We start from the raw sequence: 18,467 nt of genomic DNA, 5'->3' as shown, positions 1-18,467 counted from the left end.
TAAGACTCCATGCTCCCAATGCAGGGCACCTTGGTTGGATCCCTGGTCAGGGAACTAGATCTGCAACTAAAAATCCCACATGCCTGCAACTAAGATCCGAGACAGCCAAATAAAGAAATAATTTTTTTTTAAAAGAGAGAAGGAAGTTTATTTTCATTTGCCCGGGACGATCTCCTGAAATGAGCCCTAAACAGGTGCTAGAGGTTTGGTGTTCTAGTCCCAGTTCTGACCCTGACAACAGCTTTCATGTATCATTTCCTTCTTTGAAGTTCCACAGCCACATCTTGAAAGTGGCGGGGGGGGGGGGGGGGGGGGCGGGGGTGTTAGATTAGATGAATTTTGAAACCAAGCCTGAGGTTTGGTCAGTCTCTAGAGTTTATCACAAACAGGTAGGAAACAAAATCAGTATCTCCTCAAAGGAACGCATCAACTCTAGACTCAGATTGTCACAGGAAAAAAAAAAAAAAAAAGACCTGGGGCACTTCAAGTTCTATGTGCCCCCGTGGCTCTAGCTTAAGCAGCCCAGCTCCCATCAAGTGTTTGTCTTGGTCACAGCTTCCTGTGTGGCACCCAGCACTGTGTCTGGCACAATAAATGTTTATCAAATGAATTACTAAATGAATGAGGTGACAAACAGTGAGAAGCTTGTTGGCTAGAACGGAACGCAGTCCTGCTCTCAGATCATCAGCTCTCTGGGTTTTTGCTCCCTAATACCCTGTGTTTGCTTTCAGGATAAGAGGAAAGATAGCAGAGAGAGAAATGCATTTTCAGAGGTCCAAGCCGGGCCTCCAGTTTCTGCTTCAATCAATAGAAAGTGGGTCACAGAACAGCTTTGAGAGAACAGACCCTTGAGGAAAAGCCTGGATTCCGTGCCAGCTTACATTTATTGAGCGCCTACTGTGTATCAGTTGTCACATAACTTTAATTCACTTAATTGTGGCCTCAAAGGACTATACGGAAAATGTAGATGGTCGGGGGCTGCAAACTCCAGACGCCCCGAGTGGCCAAGCCACCGCCCCTCTCTGAGTTTTCATTTTCAGTCTCTGTAAAATGGAAACAATAGAACCCCTTCGCCAGCTTATGGGAATGAAATGAGCACGTGGAAGCAGAGAGCTTCATAAATGCTCGTTATTATTGTTCCTCTGGGCATGCAAGTCCGCTCGCCTCCCCCCAGGGCGCACACACAGATACATTCACACTCCCACGTACACGCGGATGCACAGAGACGTGTGCAGACGCCAGCCGGAGGAGTTAGCAGAGCGTCAGGGTCACCACCGAGTCCCACAGAGAAGCCGTCGGGTCCTTGGCTTCCCCGGTTTTCTCTCAGCTCTTTATGAATGAACTTCGGCCGCAAGGAGTTTATTTTTTTATGAATGGGAGCCCAAGCGGTGAATGAAACCGGGAGCCAACCCCTGAGTTCTCATTGGCCCCCGCTGCTGGGAAACTCCGCCCCCCCCGGCTCGGCTGGGCGAGTCTCGGGATTGGCGGGCGTGCCGGGCCCTGGGGTTTCATTCACAAAAGTCAATGAAACAAAGGGAGCGGGGTGGGGGGTGGATAAAGCCAAGGCAGAGGCGAAGGAAATGCACCAATCAGAGGCTCCCCCGGGCTCACAACTGTCGGCGGCGCCCGGAAAACAAGCCGGTGCGCTAGGGACCCGGGGCCGGGGCCGCCTAGCTCCGGCCTAGCCCCGCGGCCCTCGGTGCAACCCGGGAGGGGATGCTCGGGACCCCTCGCGGCTCCAGTACAGACGCCCGGGCCTCAGGTGAGGCTACGGGAGGGAGAGGGAGGGAGAGTTGTGATTCCCAGCCTCGCATCCAACACTCACCACACTCTCATCACCGCCTCCGCAGATTCCAGGGCAGGGGGTGGGAGGCGCTGGGATTCAGGGTTGGAGGGGGCGCCCGAGTTGTGGGCGTGCGAAATGGTGCGCGCCTCGCCTGCTGCTCCTCCGCGCGCGAGCGCACACTCGCGCGCGCGCACACAGACACAGACACACACACACAGACACACACACACACACACACACACGTCTTATGTAACCAAGTCTGGGCAAAGCAGGGCTGCAGAAAGCAGCCGAAACGGCGACCCCGGTTCCCAGGAGCAGGTGGGACCTCCTTTGGCGGGAGGGCAGTGTGGCGGCACTAAGGTCTGCAGGCGGAAACCTCCCCATCGCCTGAGTGAGTCGGAGAAGTTTTGCCGTCGGACCCGGAGCCTCGGGACTGCCCCTCCCCGCCGCCCTTACCCACCCCCACCTCGCTGCCTTCCCCAGACGGTGTGCGAACGCAGCCCCCCCGCCCCCAGGTCTCTGCCCCCGCGCGGGGCCCGGGCCGTGCGGCCGGAGGGAGCGGCCGGATGGAGCGGAGGATGAAAGGCGGATACTTGGACCAGCAAGTGCCCTACACCTTCTGCAGCGTGAGCGCCGCGCCGGCCTCCACGCCCGCCCTCTCCCTGCACCCGCCCCAACCCACCCCGAGGCCCTAGCGGGGTCCAGGGCTGCCCGCCCCTGAGTCACCCCGGGACCCCAGCCCCGCCCCCCAGACAAGGCGGCCTCAGGGTGACTCGGGGGCATTCTTCCCCTTCCCCGCAGAAATCGCCCGGAAATGGGAGCTTGCGCGAAGCTCTGACGGTCCCACAGGGGAAGCTCATGGACCCGGGCTCCCTGCCGCCCCCCGACTCCGAAGGTAAAGAGACAGCGAGATAAAACTCGACCCTCCCCACCTCACACACCCTGAGGGCTGAACCTGGAACCCTCGCCCTTTTCCCCCCAAAAAATTGCCCTCCAAGGGACTCTGTTCATTCTCCCCCAACCCCCAAGGGGGAGGTCACTGGGCTCCTTAGGGTTCCCCACTCTCCCACCGCCATCTCCACCTCACCTTCTCCATTCCATTATTCACCCCCTCAGATCTCTTCCAGGATTTAAGTCACTTCCAGGAGACGTGGCTCGCTGAAGGTGAGTAGTTTTGTGACCTTTTCTATTATTGGGGTGGCAAGATGCTGTCTACCCCTAGTATTCCAACCTAGCTCACTTCCTCTCTTGCTGGCCTCCAGGGCCTCTGCAAGGCCCTTCCCCAAGTCTCCTGCCTTTCCACTCTTTCCAGCGCCCTGTGTGGATACTTATATTGATATTTATTTTCTCTGCCCAGAGCCAGGCTTGTGTAACTAGGCCTGGGGATGAATCAGACCATTGTGTGGGGTATTTGCTTATTTGAATGGAACTTGGCCCCAGGCCCGTTTTCCTGGTTGAAATTTTCATTTGCAAAGTTTGTTTGGCACCAGCCCCCAGGCTGAGGTGTGTGTTAGGGTTTTGGGGCGGGGGAATGAGTGTAAGAAACAGGAGAAAGAGAAGGAGCAATTCGTTTGTTACCTGTCTTCTGGAATTGCCGAAACATTCGTTTTTACCCCCTTGGTTTCTCTTCTTCCCAACCCCTAGCGCCAAACGATTTACCGTCTGAGCCAGAGAACAACAAAAGTTTAAATAGTTCTTTTTTTCTTTCTTTTTTTGCATTACTTTGGCAAAGCAGCCCAGGGCTTCTCCCCCAAATCGCCTTGATTGTAATTCTAATGGCAGCCGATCCTCCCTCCTCCTTCCCTAGGCAAATTGCTCCTCCAGTTTGCTGAGGGCAGGAGTCGGGAGTGATGGTGGAGGGGGTGAGCTGCGAGCTGACTGGAGTGGGGTCAGTAGCTGGGCCTCTGTATAGGGAGGTGTGTTCTAGGAGGTCTCCTAGTGGGATCCCTTGGTGTATTTGGGTAGAGCCCAAGGGTGTCACTAGCAGGACTGCAGGTAGGTGGCTTTTGGTGTTGAGACAGTCTCTGAGAGGGAACGGTTAATACCCCCATCTGAGGGTCCCTTCACTGTAACACTGAAACCCAAGAAAGCACAGCACAAGGAACCCCTTCTTAAGGGCTTTTCATTGAGCTCTCCCCATCCCTCCACCTGTGTCTCTTGGATGACTTCTTAAAACTCAAACCCAGCTCCTCTAGAACCATCTTTAAAAGCCTGGAGTAAAAGGGAAAGACCCCTGACTAGACAGACGAGATCTATTGTGACTGCTGTGGTATCCCCCTAAACATATACGTTAACAAAATGACTAGCATGGAGCAAGCACTCAAGACATTTTGGAATTCAAGGCTCAACGTCCTCATGGGTGCTGGAGAGATCTAAGGGCTCTAGGGAGATTGTGGCTGTCTTTCCTGATTCTGCAAGCCCTGTGTGCCCAGCTGTGAATTACAAGCAGAGCTATGCCCAATCTGCCCATCCTGCCCATCCTCCGCTCAAGGTTCCGGAGCTGAGCTGGAGCTAAAAGAACGCAGTGGTGTCAGTTTCCAGGGTCTCTCAAAGACTTCCTTTCCTAAAGCCTGATTTCTGTCTGGCTTGCCAGGCTCCTGTCTGTCCAGCTGAGGGTCCCTAGGCTCCCCGAAGTGGGCAGCTCCTGGGGCTTGTAATCTAGGGGTAGGCTCATGTTGGCGTTTCGGAAGCAGCAGGGTTTGGAATGTGAAGGGAAGGAAGATGTTCTCATCTTCTGTCAACCTTGGAAGCCCCACCCCTTGGCTGTGGGGATCTAGAAATTGTACTTGTGTCTATCTGCATGTGTCAGTGTGACAGCCAGTGTGTGTTTCACGCTGCTGCTGCCCTGGAAGTCCCTGTACATTTAAATCCAGTGGGTGGGGAGGTGGGGGTGGGGATCGCAAGACGCAGGTTCGGTGGGGGGGAGGCGCTGGGATCTCCTTGGTTCCCTCTCCTTCCTTCTGAGGGAGCAGCTCAGGTTCCCAGCTGGCGATGGATGGCCAGGCCTGAGGGGGGGATGCTGTGGCCGATTGCTCCTTCTCGCTCTCTCTGCGGAGACAGATGCAGCTGCCGGGGCCCTGTCCCCCTGCACCATCCCAGCACCACCCCAGCCTCCTCTCCTGCCTCTTCCCACCAGGTCAGTGACCCTTGCAGCCCAGAGGGAGCTTTGGGGTGGCAGGGAGGGACTAGTTCCTTTGGAAACTTGCCAGTGGTGGGGTGTGTAGGACTGGGGGCCGGAGCTTGATTTCTCCCTAAAGCCCCAATTTGGATTGAAGCCGTGGGTCCTTGAAGTGTGGGTGGGGCTGTGAAGAATTAGGGTGACACCAGGTTGGATTTTGGTGGAGGTGGTTGTGGGTTCAGCATCTGGTGTCCAGGCAACATAGAGGGTGAGGGTGAGTGGGGGTCTGTGGAGGCAGCTCAGACATCTTTGGATTGGGGGTTTTCTAGATGGATAGAGGGGTGGAGTGATGTGAGACTAAGAAGGTGTGTCTGTTTTCGGGGTGCCTGGGAATCTGCTGAATTGCTGGAGAAAGAACCAGGCTACTGCAGGGAAACCCCGGGCTCAGACCGGCTGAGCCCAAGCTGCGTCTGGTTATTGTCAAAGATGTGCTTCTGGTCAAGGGTTCCTGTCCGGGTTTGTGGGGAGCCCTCTGGAACCCTCAGAGGCAATGACTTTGGTCTCTTGGTGATAAGGAACGTTGACTCTGGGTCATGTATGTTCTTTGTATGAGGCAGGAGTCCATACAGGGTCTATGGATTCCCGCAAGCTCTGTGGATAGGTTGTAGGGGTCCTTGAGTCCTCCGATATGTGTATAAAATCGTTGGGGGTGCAACATACACAAAGGAATGTGAATATTTCTAAGAGAAGGATCCATAGCTCCTATGAGATCTTAAAAGGGGTGGGTCTGTGCTCCCCTTTGCATAAGAACCATCAGTCCCAAGTCTTCCTCTGAGGTCTGCAGTCCCCTCGTCCTTTGGTTTTCCCTGTTCGTATTTGTAAATCCAAAAAGAGATCCCATGTGGATGTGTTTCACCCGTGTAAAGCCGTGAAGTAAAAGGCAGTTGGGTGTGTGTGAATCCATGTGTGTGCACGCTGGGGCTCAGCCTGTCTGTGAGAAGAGATGGGGTTAATTCCCTCCTCTGGTCTTCCCTAGCTACAATGCCTCCTTCTATATCTTTCTGTCTCCTCCCCTTCCAGAAGGCTCTTGGGGATAAACGTCCCCTCCATAGATAGAGAACTGGTTCCTTCCAGTATACTCCCAGGGTGGGGCTGGGGTAAGAGGGAGAGGCCAGTGGTGACAAAATGGAGGAGAAGCTCCGGGGGATGCCTCCCCCCATTTCCACTGGGGCTCCTTAAGAGGCCCCTCTGCCATGTAATTGGACCCTCAGAGAGGGAGAAGGTGATGGAGTATATATTGTATAGGTGGGTGGTTTACTTGGGATGGGCTTCGCTACTTGGCTGTTTGCGCCTACCTGTTCTCCTGGAGCCCAGGTGGGAAGCCCCTAAGCCCCTTTTCTACTGACTCCCCTCCCATTGGAGGGATGTTCCCTGAAATTCTCTTTCTGGGCATTATGCTGGCTTGGCACCTTTCTTAATAAACTCCACCTTGGTGCCAGGATGGAGTTGGGGGCAGACCCTGGCACACTGGCTTGGCAGCCTAAGCTCAGCCAAGTCAACAAATATATAAAGAGTGGCTGACACTCGAGACCAAACATGGTCATTAGAAATTCTCCTGCTCTCCAGGAACGCGAGGCTTTGTGTTCCTGTTTCCATCCTTGACAGTCTCTGAGCCACAGAGGCCCTGTCCTGCCCTTCTGGGAGGAGCTGGCACTCTGGGGAGGGGCCAGGCAGGCACTAGGGTTCACACCACAGCCCATTCTTGCCTTGGCTGATCTCTCCTGGCCTGAGATGAGGACAGCACCACCTCTTTTGAGGTATTACCAGGGTGCTGGGGGTGGTCTCCTGGACTGCTTGGGAACTGGGGATTCTGGTCAAACCTTCAGGCCTGAGGCAAGAGGAAAGTCAAGATGACCCCAGGGTTCGCTACCATGATGTGACCTGGCTTGTGACGCCAGCAGGAGATGCCCCCAGCCCATTACTTCAGTGGAAACCGGCAGTTAATGAAGCCCCAGAGGGGGCCCAGAGTGCGTCAGCCTCCCCCATGTGCTGACCTCTCCCACCCTGGGGACCCTTCTTGCCCAGGTAGCAGGGAGGGAAATAGTGTTCATTTTGCTCCTGTCACCCCCATTCTGTCCGTCTGGGGGGCTCTCACTTATGGTTGTGCCAAAGGGCACAGCATGGATGGGCTTGGGTCTTACCCTCCTGGGCAGTTGAGGTTTTGCATCCTTCCCTTTATCCAGTTTTCCAAACCTGCCTATTCTTAGGGGCTACCAGGGGCGTGTGTTAAAATACAGGTGCCTGGGACTTCCCTGGTAGTCCAGTGGTTGACTGAGTTTCTAATACAGGAGGCGAGGGTTTGATCCCTGGTTGGGAAACTAAGATCCCATATGCCTGCCACACAGTGTGGCAGAAAAAAAAAAAAAAAGATAGATAGATAGATAGATGCCCCCACCCTGGGCCTTTGGAATGACTCTCCAAGGGTGGGGCCTGGGAATCTGTTTCTAAGAGTGTCCCAGGCTTCTTGATTGGGGCCAGTTTGGGAATGGTTGCCTTTGTGCCCTAGTTGCGCTCCTAAAAAGATGTATTGTGTTGGTTTTTTGTTTGTTTGTTTTTGCCAAGGGATTTCATGCCCTACTGATCTATTTGATCACTTCCGAATTGTTCTGTGCTGATTTTTCTTCCATAAGTTCTTTAGGGGCTGGGGGTTTCCTGATTCTTAAACCCTTCAGCCGTTGGGTTCCCTCTGTCAAGAAGTCACCAATCTATAAATAAATATGTATTTTATTTCATTGTTTCTTATTGAACTATAGTTGCTTTACAATATTGTGTTAGGTTTCAGGTGTACAGCAAAATGACTTGGTTATACATATATACATGTGTGTCTATACCTATATTCTTTTTTAAATTTTTCCCCTTCTAGATTATTACACGATATTGAATAGACTTCCCTGTGGTACACAGTAAATCCTTGCTGTTTATTTTATAAATGATAGTGTGCATCTGTTAATCTTATATTCCCAACTTATCCCTCTCCTCGATAAATGTGTATTTTAAAGCACTTGACACCTCTGATGTCTTAAAGCAAGTTAATAAAGAATCCACCTGCCAAGCAATTGATCACAGCCTTAAGCATCCTTTGTGAGATGTGTTTTCCCTGGAGGACCTGCCTCTAATATTTACCTGGTGGTGGAGAGGGGGCCCTCAAGGGGAAGGAAGGGCTGGTTGGTTAGGATCTCCTTAGTTCTTGCTCCCAGGCCCCTGTTGCCCACTCCCACTGGCCTGAGGACAGGGGTCATTGTAAGTTTATTCATATAGTCTACAAATAATGTATTGAGTGTCTATTCTGAATGGGACCCTGTTTCAGGGGTGCTTGGGAGTCAGACAAAGACAGATACATCTTCTGCCCTCAGCAAGCTTAACTTCTTTGTAGAATAGATGGATGATAAAGTACACATAAATTACATATGCATAAATTAAATGAATACTTTCAAGAAGTCATATGTGCTTGGGAAAAAATAAAACAGGGATGTGATCAAGAGCCAGGAGGGACCAGTTCAGTGTGGGTGGTCAGAGAAGGCCTCTGAAAGGGCAAAGTGAGCTAAGACTTCAGAGGCGAGAAGACAACAGGCCAGGATGTGGGGAAGAGGGGTCAAGCTGATCAGGACCCAAAAGGAGACCAGAGCTCTGGAGGGTAACAGGCAAGGAGAGGCAGGTCGGAGAGACAAGTAAGGGCCAGAACCTTTGGGGCCATGGAGGCCAAGGGCAAAGAGTTTGGGGTTCATGCTTTAAGCAAGGGAGAGAAGTGAGTGGATTTCTGTTATAAAAGATTCCTCTGACAGCCATGTGGAGAGTAGGAGGAGGGAGTTCTGATCTGAGGTCATGGCTGAAATCCAAGGAAGACAGTGGAGCCTTGTCCCAGGAGGGAAGCCATAGAGATTGGGGTGTGTCCTGTATAGACTGGGACAAGTGACAGTGTTCTCAGCCATCTCCTTGCATCCCTCACCCTTACCAGCCATTTCCAACTCTCCCATCATTTTATCCATGAGCTTTCCCATTGCCCACTGAGAGCAGCCTACAGGGGACGAAAGACCTGTTTCTGTGGGTACCATCGCCTTACTTTCAAGCCACTCTCTTCCCAGACTGTCAGGAAGTCCTTCTAGGTGTCTACCCTTTCCCTTCCTGCTGTGATCTAGTTATTCCTGAGAAAGAGGCAAAAAGTGGGCAAAGATTCTCGGGTCAGCAGAGGTACTCAGCTGGATCCCACCTGAAGGAGTTGGCGAGGCCAGAATAAGAACTAGAAATCAGAGCCCGGATATCCAGTCTGGGGGCCACGGATGAGCTGTTGTGCTATTTTAGTTTTCCTGCCTAATCCCCAAACCCAGCTCCACCCACACTGGCACCCTGAGAGTGCTCCTCAGAACTCCAGTTTAGGAAGCCCTTCTCTCTCCTAGTTGCACATCAAAGGGATAAAGCACCATGACTGCCAGTGACCCCAGCCTCCTCCTCTTCCGTTGTCATACTCTTATCACCTCCTTGAACCAGTCTTTTCCTTTTATTCCATCTCCTTTCCCAGGCTCTAGATTTCTACCTTTCACCTGGGAAGTTCTGGGCCCAGCCCAGATTAAGAATCTTCCCATGTGATTCTAAGTCCACAGACTCTCATTCCTTGTCATGCCTGCCCATCCCAGATGTGACGCTGCTTTGAGGGAACTCTGTAAACTCTGAGGGGCTGGGTTATCTTCACTTGAGAAAAATGGAGGGAAAAAAGACAAAGCATCTAAGACACAACTCTGGAATCTGCTCAGACGGGTTCTGAGAACTGCAGCCTTCCCTCCAGGGTGTTAAGGGAGCCGCGAGAAGGGAGGGTGCTAGGACGTGGTTGGAGTTACTTTCGGTCCTAGGAAAACTGTTTGCCCCTTCTGGCTGGTGCTAATCTGCAGGGCTGCAATAATGGAGTCTGCCAGGGGCTGCCATCCACGGCCTCCAGCCCAGACTCACCTCTGACCTCTCTCTGCAGCTCAGGTACCGGACAGTGATGAGCAGTTTGTTCCTGATTTCCATTCAGAAAACTGTGAGTAGAGGGCCCTGGGTAGAGGGGATGGGGAGTAGGGGAGGGCAGGAAAGGAGTCATAGGGATAGAGGATCACAGAAGATCAACTTGTTCTGTCCTCTGAAAAAAGGGTGAAGGGCAGAGCTCCCCATTCTTGGGTTTGGACTCAAAAGGCCCAGCAGTAATTGGGAGATGAAAACTTTGGTGCACGTCGGGGCTTGCCCATTCTAGCTGTGTGACCTTGGAGCAGACGCTTCACCTCTCTGATCCTCTCCTTATTTCTGAAACGAGGGGCTTGGACCAGTGCAGTGGGGGCCAATTCTACCATTCTAAGTTACTTCTGGACAACTAGGGATAATTGGCACCTCAGGAGACCAGTGTCTGTTGACATTTGGGGTTGTTAACAACTGAGGGTGGAGTGCTGTTGGCATCTAATGAATAGAACCAGGGAGGCTGCTAACATCCTGTGATGCTCAGGACAGCCCCCAGGACAATGAATTATGTGGCCCAAATGTCACTGGTGCTACTGTTGAGAAACCCTGCTTTAATGTCTGATACTTAGCTTTCAACCGCCTTGACCAATGAGATGAAGCAGAGCACAAATAATTGACAACAGAGCAGTCGATTGTGGGTTTTTGACTCACACTTGCAGTCTTGAAACCAACGCTTTGCTGCTCAGCCTGGTGGCTGGAGTTGGCGGATCCAGCAGGGGCCACAGGAAAGGCCAGTGTTCTTCATGGATAATTAGGAGTGTGTGTATGATGCTAGTCAGCTGACATGCAAGTGGGCTAATATCCAACCTTAACCAGAAAAAGAAAGATGCTTTATAGCCCCAAATAAGAAAACATTTCTCTCCCTTGGAATTTTCCAGGACGGTCAGGAAAACCACAGGCCTTTGGTTGGATGTGCTTGCTCCTACAAAGGTGTTTTGGGCAGGGTGGGGGTGGGTTGGGGTTGCACTAAATGTTGAACTTTAGAGTTTCTTTGGTTCATACTGGACATGAGCCAAAAGTATAAAACTAGACATAATATAAATAGCCAGACTGTTCTTAGAAGTGTCTGTGATTCTTCTGACAATTGTGACCCAGAGAAGGGGGATGAGGCTATACCAGCATCCAACTGATGGTTAACAAGCAGATGTCAGAAGGCATCAGAAGCTCTTCCTGCCTCTCCTGTGACATTCTCTGGCCTTGCTCTGCCTCCCCCAACCCCCACAGTAGCTTTCCACAGCCCCACCACCAGGATCAAGAAGGAGCCCCAGAGTCCTCGCACAGACCCGGCCCTGTCCTGCAGCAGGAAGCCCCCCCTCCCCTATCACCATGGCGAGCAGTGCCTTTATTCCAGGTGAGCCCTAGCCATGCCCTGGGGAAGGAAGGGTGGGATGGAGGGTTGGGGGTGGGCACCTGGTGAGCAGTGGCAGCATTTGAGATGCAGATTAGATAATAGAAAGGATTTCTGAGCTCCTGTAATAGGGTAATATAGCTCAGGATTTCCTGAGTAGTTAGGATGAAAAAACAGGGGTTCAAGGGATGTATATTAAGACCAGGGCAGGGGCTTCCCTGGTGGTCCAGTGGTTAAGGCTGCACTTCCAGTGCGGGTGGTGCAGATTCCATCCCTGGTTGGAGAACTAAGACCCCCCACCCACATGCCTCGCGTTGTGGCCAAAATATTAAAAACAGCAGAGTATTTCCACTGGAGAAGCCACTGTCTGACCCTACCCAGTTGCTGTGGGCTGGGGAGAGGTGTTTTCAAGATTACACCTGGCTTTAGGATTAAGAAAGAAAAAAAAGTTGATTTGGGGCAGAGTCTGGCACCCTGGCACCCTCTCTTCTCCCATAATCCCTGTGACCTGACTTCCCAGGGAATGAAGGGTTCAAAGATGCTTGCCCAGCTTCTCTGCCCCCTCACCCCTGTCTCCCTCCCCCTCACCTCCAGTGCCTATGACCCTCCTAGACAAATCGCCATCAAGTCCCCTGCCCCTGGTGCCCCCGGACAGTCGCCCCTGCAGCCCTTTCCCCGGGCAGAACAACGGAATTTCCTGAGATCCTCCAGCGCCTCCCAGCCCCACCCTGGCCATGGGTACCTCGGGGAGCACAGGTAAGGAGACAAGGAGAGCTGCTTCTCACCAGTTTTTCTCGAGTGTTCTTCACTGGCCCTTAAGAGACCTGGCATGGGGAAAGGTGAGGATTTTGACCTCTCCCTGCCCCTTCCTTCACCCCCGCCCCCCACACTCTGTAAGCTCTGAGAGCAGCAGGCACAAGGAGGCCTACTTTTATTTTTTAATTAATTATTTTAATTGGAGGCTAATTACTTTACAATAGTGTAGTGGTTTTTGCCATACATTGACTTGAATTAGCGATGAGTGTACATGTGTCCCCCATCCTGAACCCCCCTCCCACCTCCCTCCCCATCCCATCCCTCAAGGTTGGAGGACTACTTTTAATATTCTCTTCTGTTCTTTCTCCATCCAACCATATGCAGCTCCATCTTCCAGCAGCCCCTGGATGTCTGCCACTCCTTCACACCCTCTCAGGGAGCAGGCCGGGAACCCCTCCCTGCCCCCTACCAACACCAGCTGTCGGAGCCCTGCCCACCCTACCCTCAGCAGAGCTTCAAGCAGGAATACCTTGACCCCCTGTATGAACAAGCCGGCCAGCCAGCAGTGGGCCAGGGTGGAGTCAGTGGGCACAGGTACCCAGGGGCGGGGGTGGTGATCAAACAGGAGCAGACGGACTTCTCCTACGACTCAGGTAAGAGACACTCCCGGGAAGGGGATGGAGGAGGATTGTTCAAGGGGATTGTTGGGTGGGGTGGCATGTGATCGAGTGGACAGTGCCGTTAAACACAGCATGTCTCCCCTTCCTATCCGTTTACTAGTTCATATGTTCAACCCACGCACCTACCACTTCTTTTCTTAGATTCAAAAAGAACTGTCCCTTTTCAGTCAGCAGACTTATATTCAGATAAGAGATAAGTGAGATGTGCAGGTCCTTGCCTTCGGCTAGCTTGGGACTTGATAGGAAAGTTAAGGCATTTCTTCCCATTTCTATTTAACGGGTGTTTGGGGGCTTACATACCTACTGGGACAGAAGTACTATGCCAGGAGCATGAGTGTGTGCAGTTGGTGGACACAGATGAATATGACGTGTCATTGGTCTCTGTCCCCACAGAAGCTTAAGAAATACAAAGGGATTTGAATGAGGAGAAACATGAACTTGAACTAGCCAGGCTCACACTTCCCAATTGGAAGGCAGGGTTCAGGTGCGGTTTCCGCATCCTGTTTGAGCCTCCTGGTTGAAACAACCCACCATCCTGGCCAGAGCTGGGGACTGGAAGTAGCAACTACTTTAAATTCTAGTTCCACCTGGCTGTTGATGCAAATGAGATGCACTCAGCCACGGTGTTCATAAACAACAGCGACTGCTCAAAAGCCCAAGGAAAGGCCCAGGAAATCTTGTCTCCTGTTAACACTGTCGTGTGTGTCAGTCGTGTCCAACTCTTTGTGATCCCATGGATTGTAACCCACCAGGCTCCTCTGTCCATGGGATTTCCCAAGGCAAGAATACTGGAGTGGGTTGCCATGTCCTTCTTCAGGGGATCTTCGGACCCAGGTGTGGGTTCGAACCCAGGTCTCCTGCATTGTGGGCAGTTTCTTTAAAATCTGAGCCACCAGGGAAGTCCCAAGTTAATTAACATTGTTACCAGCTCCAAATTGGAGTTCATCTGCCATGTGTATTAGAAAAAAATAAATTTCAGAGTCTAGATTAGGCTCAGACCTGCCTAGAGTGTTTTGAATTTCCCTTTTCCTGGTGTCAGTCTTTTAGGGGTAGGGACATGAGCCCCAAATTCCCCAGGCTGCCTGAATCAGAACCAGAAGGGAGCCCCTCTCCTCCAGCCCAGGGCCCTACTCCTGAGCCCTGTCCCACAATGAGGAGGAAGTAGCAGGGAGACGCTCTTGTCCGCTGACCTTCAAAGGAGGCAGACCGGAGGAGCTCCAGTTACATGCCCTTGAACTCCTGCCCCTCCCCCTTCAGCTTCCTCCGAATGGAGTCAGGAATTCCATTCACAAAATGGAGGCACGAAAGAGCCCACCCTCCCGCCTCCTCCCGGAGGTGTCGGGTTTCACCATCTCATTCATAAGTGGGAGTGAAGGGGGTAGGGCAGGAAGGGGCTGGCACTTGACAAGCTGGCTGCACCACAGCGTCCTCCAGGTGGGGTGTCAATCTCGTGGAATGGAATGAAATAGAGTGGACTGTCTTACTGTCAGAGCTGGAAACAGGGCCCGGCCGGGTGTGCCCACTGCCGTTTCCACAAATAGATACATGTGTTTCTTCTCCCTGCCCCCACACCCCTTTCCTCCCTCCCTCACACCCGCACTCGGCTGGAACCTGCCCTGCTGACCGGACGTCAGCCCATTCCAGGGGAATCTTAGCCTGGGACACCGAACCCTTTCCCCGGAGGTTCATCTCTACCCTCCCCCTCCCCTCTAAACTCACAGGAAACAGCTGCTCCTGGAATCCGGGGCCTTGTGGAGCAGCTTTGCCCGGCCTCAGCTGCTGCCATCCAGGCCGTCTGGCCCAGCCCTCAAGCTGAGGGCTTCGAGCCTGACACTCCCTCTGGGTGAACTTCCCCCGGGACCTGGGGGTAGGCGGGCCTCTGGGGAAAGAACCGGAAGGCAGGCTGGCATGTTCTTGAATGTGTGGGGGACTGCCGCCCCCACCCCAGCCACCTCCAACATCTCCCTTCTTTCTCCTCCCCCCAGATGTCCCTGGGTATGCCTCAATGTACCTTCACACAGAGGGTTTCTCCGGGCCCTCTCCAGGTGACAGAACCGTGGGTAAGGCAGCCCCCTCTTCCTCCCCTGCCAAGCCCTCCAGTTGGAGAGAGTCCTGCTGTGGGGGAGGGGCTCCTGGCCAGGAGTCCCTCTGGACTCTGGGGTCTTGTACCAGTGAACCCCCAGATCCGAATGACCCCCACACTTCCTCCTCAAGGCTACGGCTATGAGAAACCTCTGCGACCATTCCCAGATGATGTCTGCGTCGTCCCTGAGAAGTTTGAAGGTCAGAGAAGTGACTGCTCAAGCCCTCTGTGTCCTCCCCCAGGAATCACATTTCATGGGAAAGGGCCTGGGGAGAGGGAACAGGGTTGCTTGGGCCACCAGAGGCACAAGCCCTCCACCTCTTGTTTCCTATGTTCCTCAGGAGACATCAAGCAGGAAGGGATGGGAGCCTTCCGAGAGGGACCACCCTACCAGCGCCGGGGTGCCTTGCAGCTGTGGCAGTTTCTGGTGGCCCTGCTCGATGACCCGACAAATGCTCACTTCATTGCCTGGACCGGCCGGGGGATGGAGTTCAAACTAATTGAGCCTGAGGAGGTGGGCCTCTCAGATGTCTCCACCCCTCCTCCCAACAGCGTTGGGGACTGGAGATAAGAAACCCTGGGAACTGGTAACATGTGCCTTCACCAGCACTGCTGCTTTATTTAACCTGAATTCCTGCCAAACTAGGGTCTGCAGGCTGGTGCTTAGCTGCAGGGCCAGCTGAGCATGTGCTCCAAGAATCTCAAGTGCTCTTTCTGACCTGCCCCCCATATTTCCTCTGCTGAGCTGCCCTGGCCATCCCCCAACTATCCCGTCCCCAGGTCGCCAGGCTCTGGGGTATCCAGAAGAACCGGCCAGCTATGAATTACGACAAACTGAGTCGCTCACTCCGATACTACTACGAGAAAGGCATCATGCAAAAGGTCAGGGGTTAAGGGTCCAAGGACAGGGTGGGTGCGGGCTTCCCTGGTGGTCCAGTGGCTAAGACTCTGCACTTCCACTGTAGGGGAGGTGGGTTTGATCCCTGGTTGGGGAAGTTCTGTATGCTGTGAGGTGCAACCAAAAAGAAAAAAAAAAAAGACACGGGAGTTGGGGCAGTGGCTGTGGAAAGGTGCTGAGGGTAGGAGAGCATCTCTCAGCAAGTTTGAAGGAGCACATAATGAACCAGTCAGAAAAGTCCAGAAATTATGGACAACCCTAAGATTTTCCTCTCTCAAAAAAGTGATGAGCAATAATGGAAAAGAACTGTGAAGGGAGGCATCTTCTTAAACGAAGCAGCAGGAGGAACCCACGCATCTGCCTGGGCCTGAAGGAGGGCTGCTTTTCCACCCCCACATTGACTCAGCCCTCTCCCCCTACAGGTGGCCGGCGAGCGTTATGTGTACAAGTTTGTGTGCGAGCCCGAGGCTCTCTTCTCTCTGGCCTTCCCGGACAATCAGCGTCCAGCTCTCAAGGCTGAGTTTGACCGGCCGGTCAGTGAGGAGGACACAGTCCCTTTGTCCCACTTGGACGAGAGCCCCGCCTACCTCCCAGAGCTGGCTGGCCCTGCCCAGCCCTTTGGCCCCAAGGGTGGCTACTCTTACTAGCCCTTTGCAGCTGCTCCCCTGCCGCCGGGGCTGCTGCCTGTGTACATAGTTGAGTTTGGTGTCGGGGAAACCCCAACTCTGAAACCCACAGATGTCTTTGGAGTAGATCTCCTCTGCCCATCAGTCACTCCGGCCCAGACTCTGAGCTGCTCCCCAGAACCGATGGGAAGGGAAAGGGGAGACTTCAAGCGTGAAGGTAGCGTCTGGGAAATTCCGTTGGGGGCCTCACCTCTGGCCTCTTTCTAGGTAGGTCCTGCTTACAGGTCAAGCCCTCTCCCCTCTCCCCACTACAGAGAACATGTTTGTTCTCTTCTGGGGGACAGAGGAGCTTCCCCACTTCATCCCGTTGGAGGGCGGGGACATTGAGCTTTCCTGACCTCTCATGGTAGGGAGACGGCCGCCTGGATCCTGTGCTTCCCTCCAAGCTGTGGCCCTAGAGGGTCCTTCTTGGCAGTTCTTGGTGCTCTGTTCCCAGAGGCAGGGGGAGGCTGGAGTGAGGAACTTGGCGTAGGGGAGGGCTTGCCAGGTAGAGGTGTGGGGGGTGGCTAGCCTCTGCTCCAGTGGCCTCTGCCTCTCCTCTGCCTTTTCCTAGGCCCAGGCCTGGGGTTTCACCTCCACTGTATCTGCCAGACCCTAATAAAGGCCCCTGCTTCTCCTGTGAGTTCTCCTGTGTCCTCTTTGCTGCCATGGGAGAAGGATCTGGGGTTTCAAAGACGTATAACCAGAGTTTGCGCTCTGGCCCTGACACTTAACCTCCCATATGGGTTTAGGAAAAACAAATGACCTTTTTCCTCTGGAAAATGGGCTCAGTGATAGCTGCTCAGACTTCTCCCTCCCAGAATTATCAAGAGGATTGTCTGAAATATCTCATGTATTGATGGGCAGCCATCTCCCCGTTCAGGTTAGTGGAAGGGGGACTGATGAGAGCCTTGAAGCCCTCCTGGGGCTTCCTTAGGCAGGGTTTGGTCTGTGGTTTCTGTGATCACAGGTAAACTCCCATGACCATGCTACCCATGTATACAAACCCCAATGGTGGGTCCCCTCTCCTGCTGTGGCTCCAGGTCGCTGTTTTGCTGTAGGTGGGGACAGTTTGTATGGAGGGGAGCGGGAAAAGGCAGCACCCAGGCAAGAGGGTACAGGGAGGCTGGAGCAGCCCTGAGCCCTGGGTCCCGGCCAGTGAGTTCGCAGGAAATGGGAAGGGAAACAGCATGGATTCTCCTTGCTCAGATCTTGGGGTAGAATAGAACCCTAGGCCATGTTTTCAGGGTTGGGAGGTGGGAGCCAAGGCTGAAAAAGTGGTGACATCTAGAAAGCAAGTATGATAAGAAATATGACAGGGCCTGTGGAGGAGGGAGGGGCAGGATGGGCAGTCCCTGTGTAAACAGCTTCGTAGGAGCCAGATTCAGGTGAAAACAGGTGCTCTCCATCCAATTACATCAGAACCACAGCAAACGTCTGCGCTGGGGCGGGGCCAGCCTAACCACAGCTGATGCTTCATCCACAGCCCCTGTCCAGTACTCAGGCCAAGACTACAGGAAGAGATGCCTCTTGACCACTACCCACAGAAAAAAAGCAATGTTATTTTTTTCCGCCCAGAAACAGAAAACATTGTGCTAACTTTATAGCAATAGACAAAATTTTTTAAAAAGCAATTTTTTACAAATACATAATTGTACATGAGTGTTAGTCACTCAGTCACATCCAACTCTTTGTGATTCCATGGACTATAGCCCTCCAGGGTCCTCTGTCCATGGGATATCCCAAGGCAAGAATGCTGGAATGGGTTGCCATTTCCTCCTCCAGGGGATCTTCCCGACCCAGGGATCAAACCTGGGTCTCCTGCATTGCTGGCAGATTCTTTACTGTCTGAGCCACCAGGGAAGCCTGTAATTGTACATGAAACCTAGGCTATCATGGTGAGAAGAGGTGTAAAGGTCAAGTATAAACCCTGAGGTCTCAGTAGGTGCATTATGAGGAGAGACAGGGTCCTGGAAAGGTCTCCACAGGCTGAGACATGTGACCTCTGTCCTCTGGAATGCTAACAACCCACTCCTCACAACTGTTCAAATCCTTGCACGTGGAGGGCACTCCTCTGAGGAGATGGC

At 53.0% G+C, this 18,467-nt stretch overlaps 1 protein-coding gene and 1 long non-coding RNA gene across 7 annotated transcripts in view; one reads left to right on the top strand and one right to left on the bottom strand.

The window, feature by feature from the left end:
* LOC108638306 overlaps positions 1-2,934 on the bottom strand; it is a 31,849-nt gene extending 28,915 nt beyond the window's left edge. The window contains exon 1 of the long non-coding RNA XR_001919758.1: positions 2,874-2,934. This is a non-coding gene — a long non-coding RNA (uncharacterized LOC108638306). The remainder of the gene's footprint in view (positions 1-2,873) is intronic.
* ETV4 (ETS variant 4) lies at positions 1,539-17,023 on the top strand. Of its 6 annotated transcripts, none has more exons than XM_018065176.1 (13): positions 1,539-1,762; positions 2,302-2,412; positions 2,588-2,681; positions 2,903-2,950; positions 9,925-9,978; positions 11,175-11,301; positions 11,893-12,054; positions 12,439-12,707; positions 14,720-14,794; positions 14,949-15,017; positions 15,159-15,331; positions 15,598-15,699; positions 16,138-17,023. In XM_018065176.1, the coding sequence occupies exons 2-13, from the start codon at positions 2,353-2,355 to the stop codon at positions 16,360-16,362; spliced, it is 1,458 nt and encodes a 485-aa protein (XP_017920665.1). In that variant the 5' UTR covers positions 1,539-1,762; positions 2,302-2,352; the 3' UTR covers positions 16,363-17,023. The 6 variants fall into 6 exon arrangements, with proteins under 6 accessions (XP_017920665.1, XP_017920663.1, XP_017920664.1 ...); XM_018065174.1 differs by having other exon boundaries at positions 1,608-1,762; positions 2,270-2,412; positions 11,178-11,301; XM_018065175.1 differs by having other exon boundaries at positions 1,608-1,762; positions 2,270-2,412; positions 11,911-12,054.

The sequence above is a fragment of the Capra hircus genome, chromosome 19, assembly GCF_001704415.2.
Source record: "Capra hircus breed San Clemente chromosome 19, ASM170441v1, whole genome shotgun sequence".
Taxonomy (NCBI): domain Eukaryota; kingdom Metazoa; phylum Chordata; class Mammalia; order Artiodactyla; family Bovidae; genus Capra; species Capra hircus.
Note: the sequence above shows the minus strand (reverse complement) of the source record. Positions and strands in the feature narration are given on the sequence as shown.

Excerpts from the sequence above, each read along its gene's own strand:
- ETV4 (XM_018065173.1), top strand. The coding sequence starts at position 1,717 with ATGCTCGGGACCCCTCGCGGCTCCAGTACAGACGCCCGGGCCTCAG. Across the intron at positions 9,979-11,174 it reads TGATTTCCATTCAGAAAACT|TAGCTTTCCACAGCCCCACC; the intron begins GTGAGTAGAGGG and ends CAACCCCCACAG. Across the intron at positions 12,708-14,719 it reads GGACTTCTCCTACGACTCAG|ATGTCCCTGGGTATGCCTCA; the intron begins GTAAGAGACACT and ends TCCTCCCCCCAG.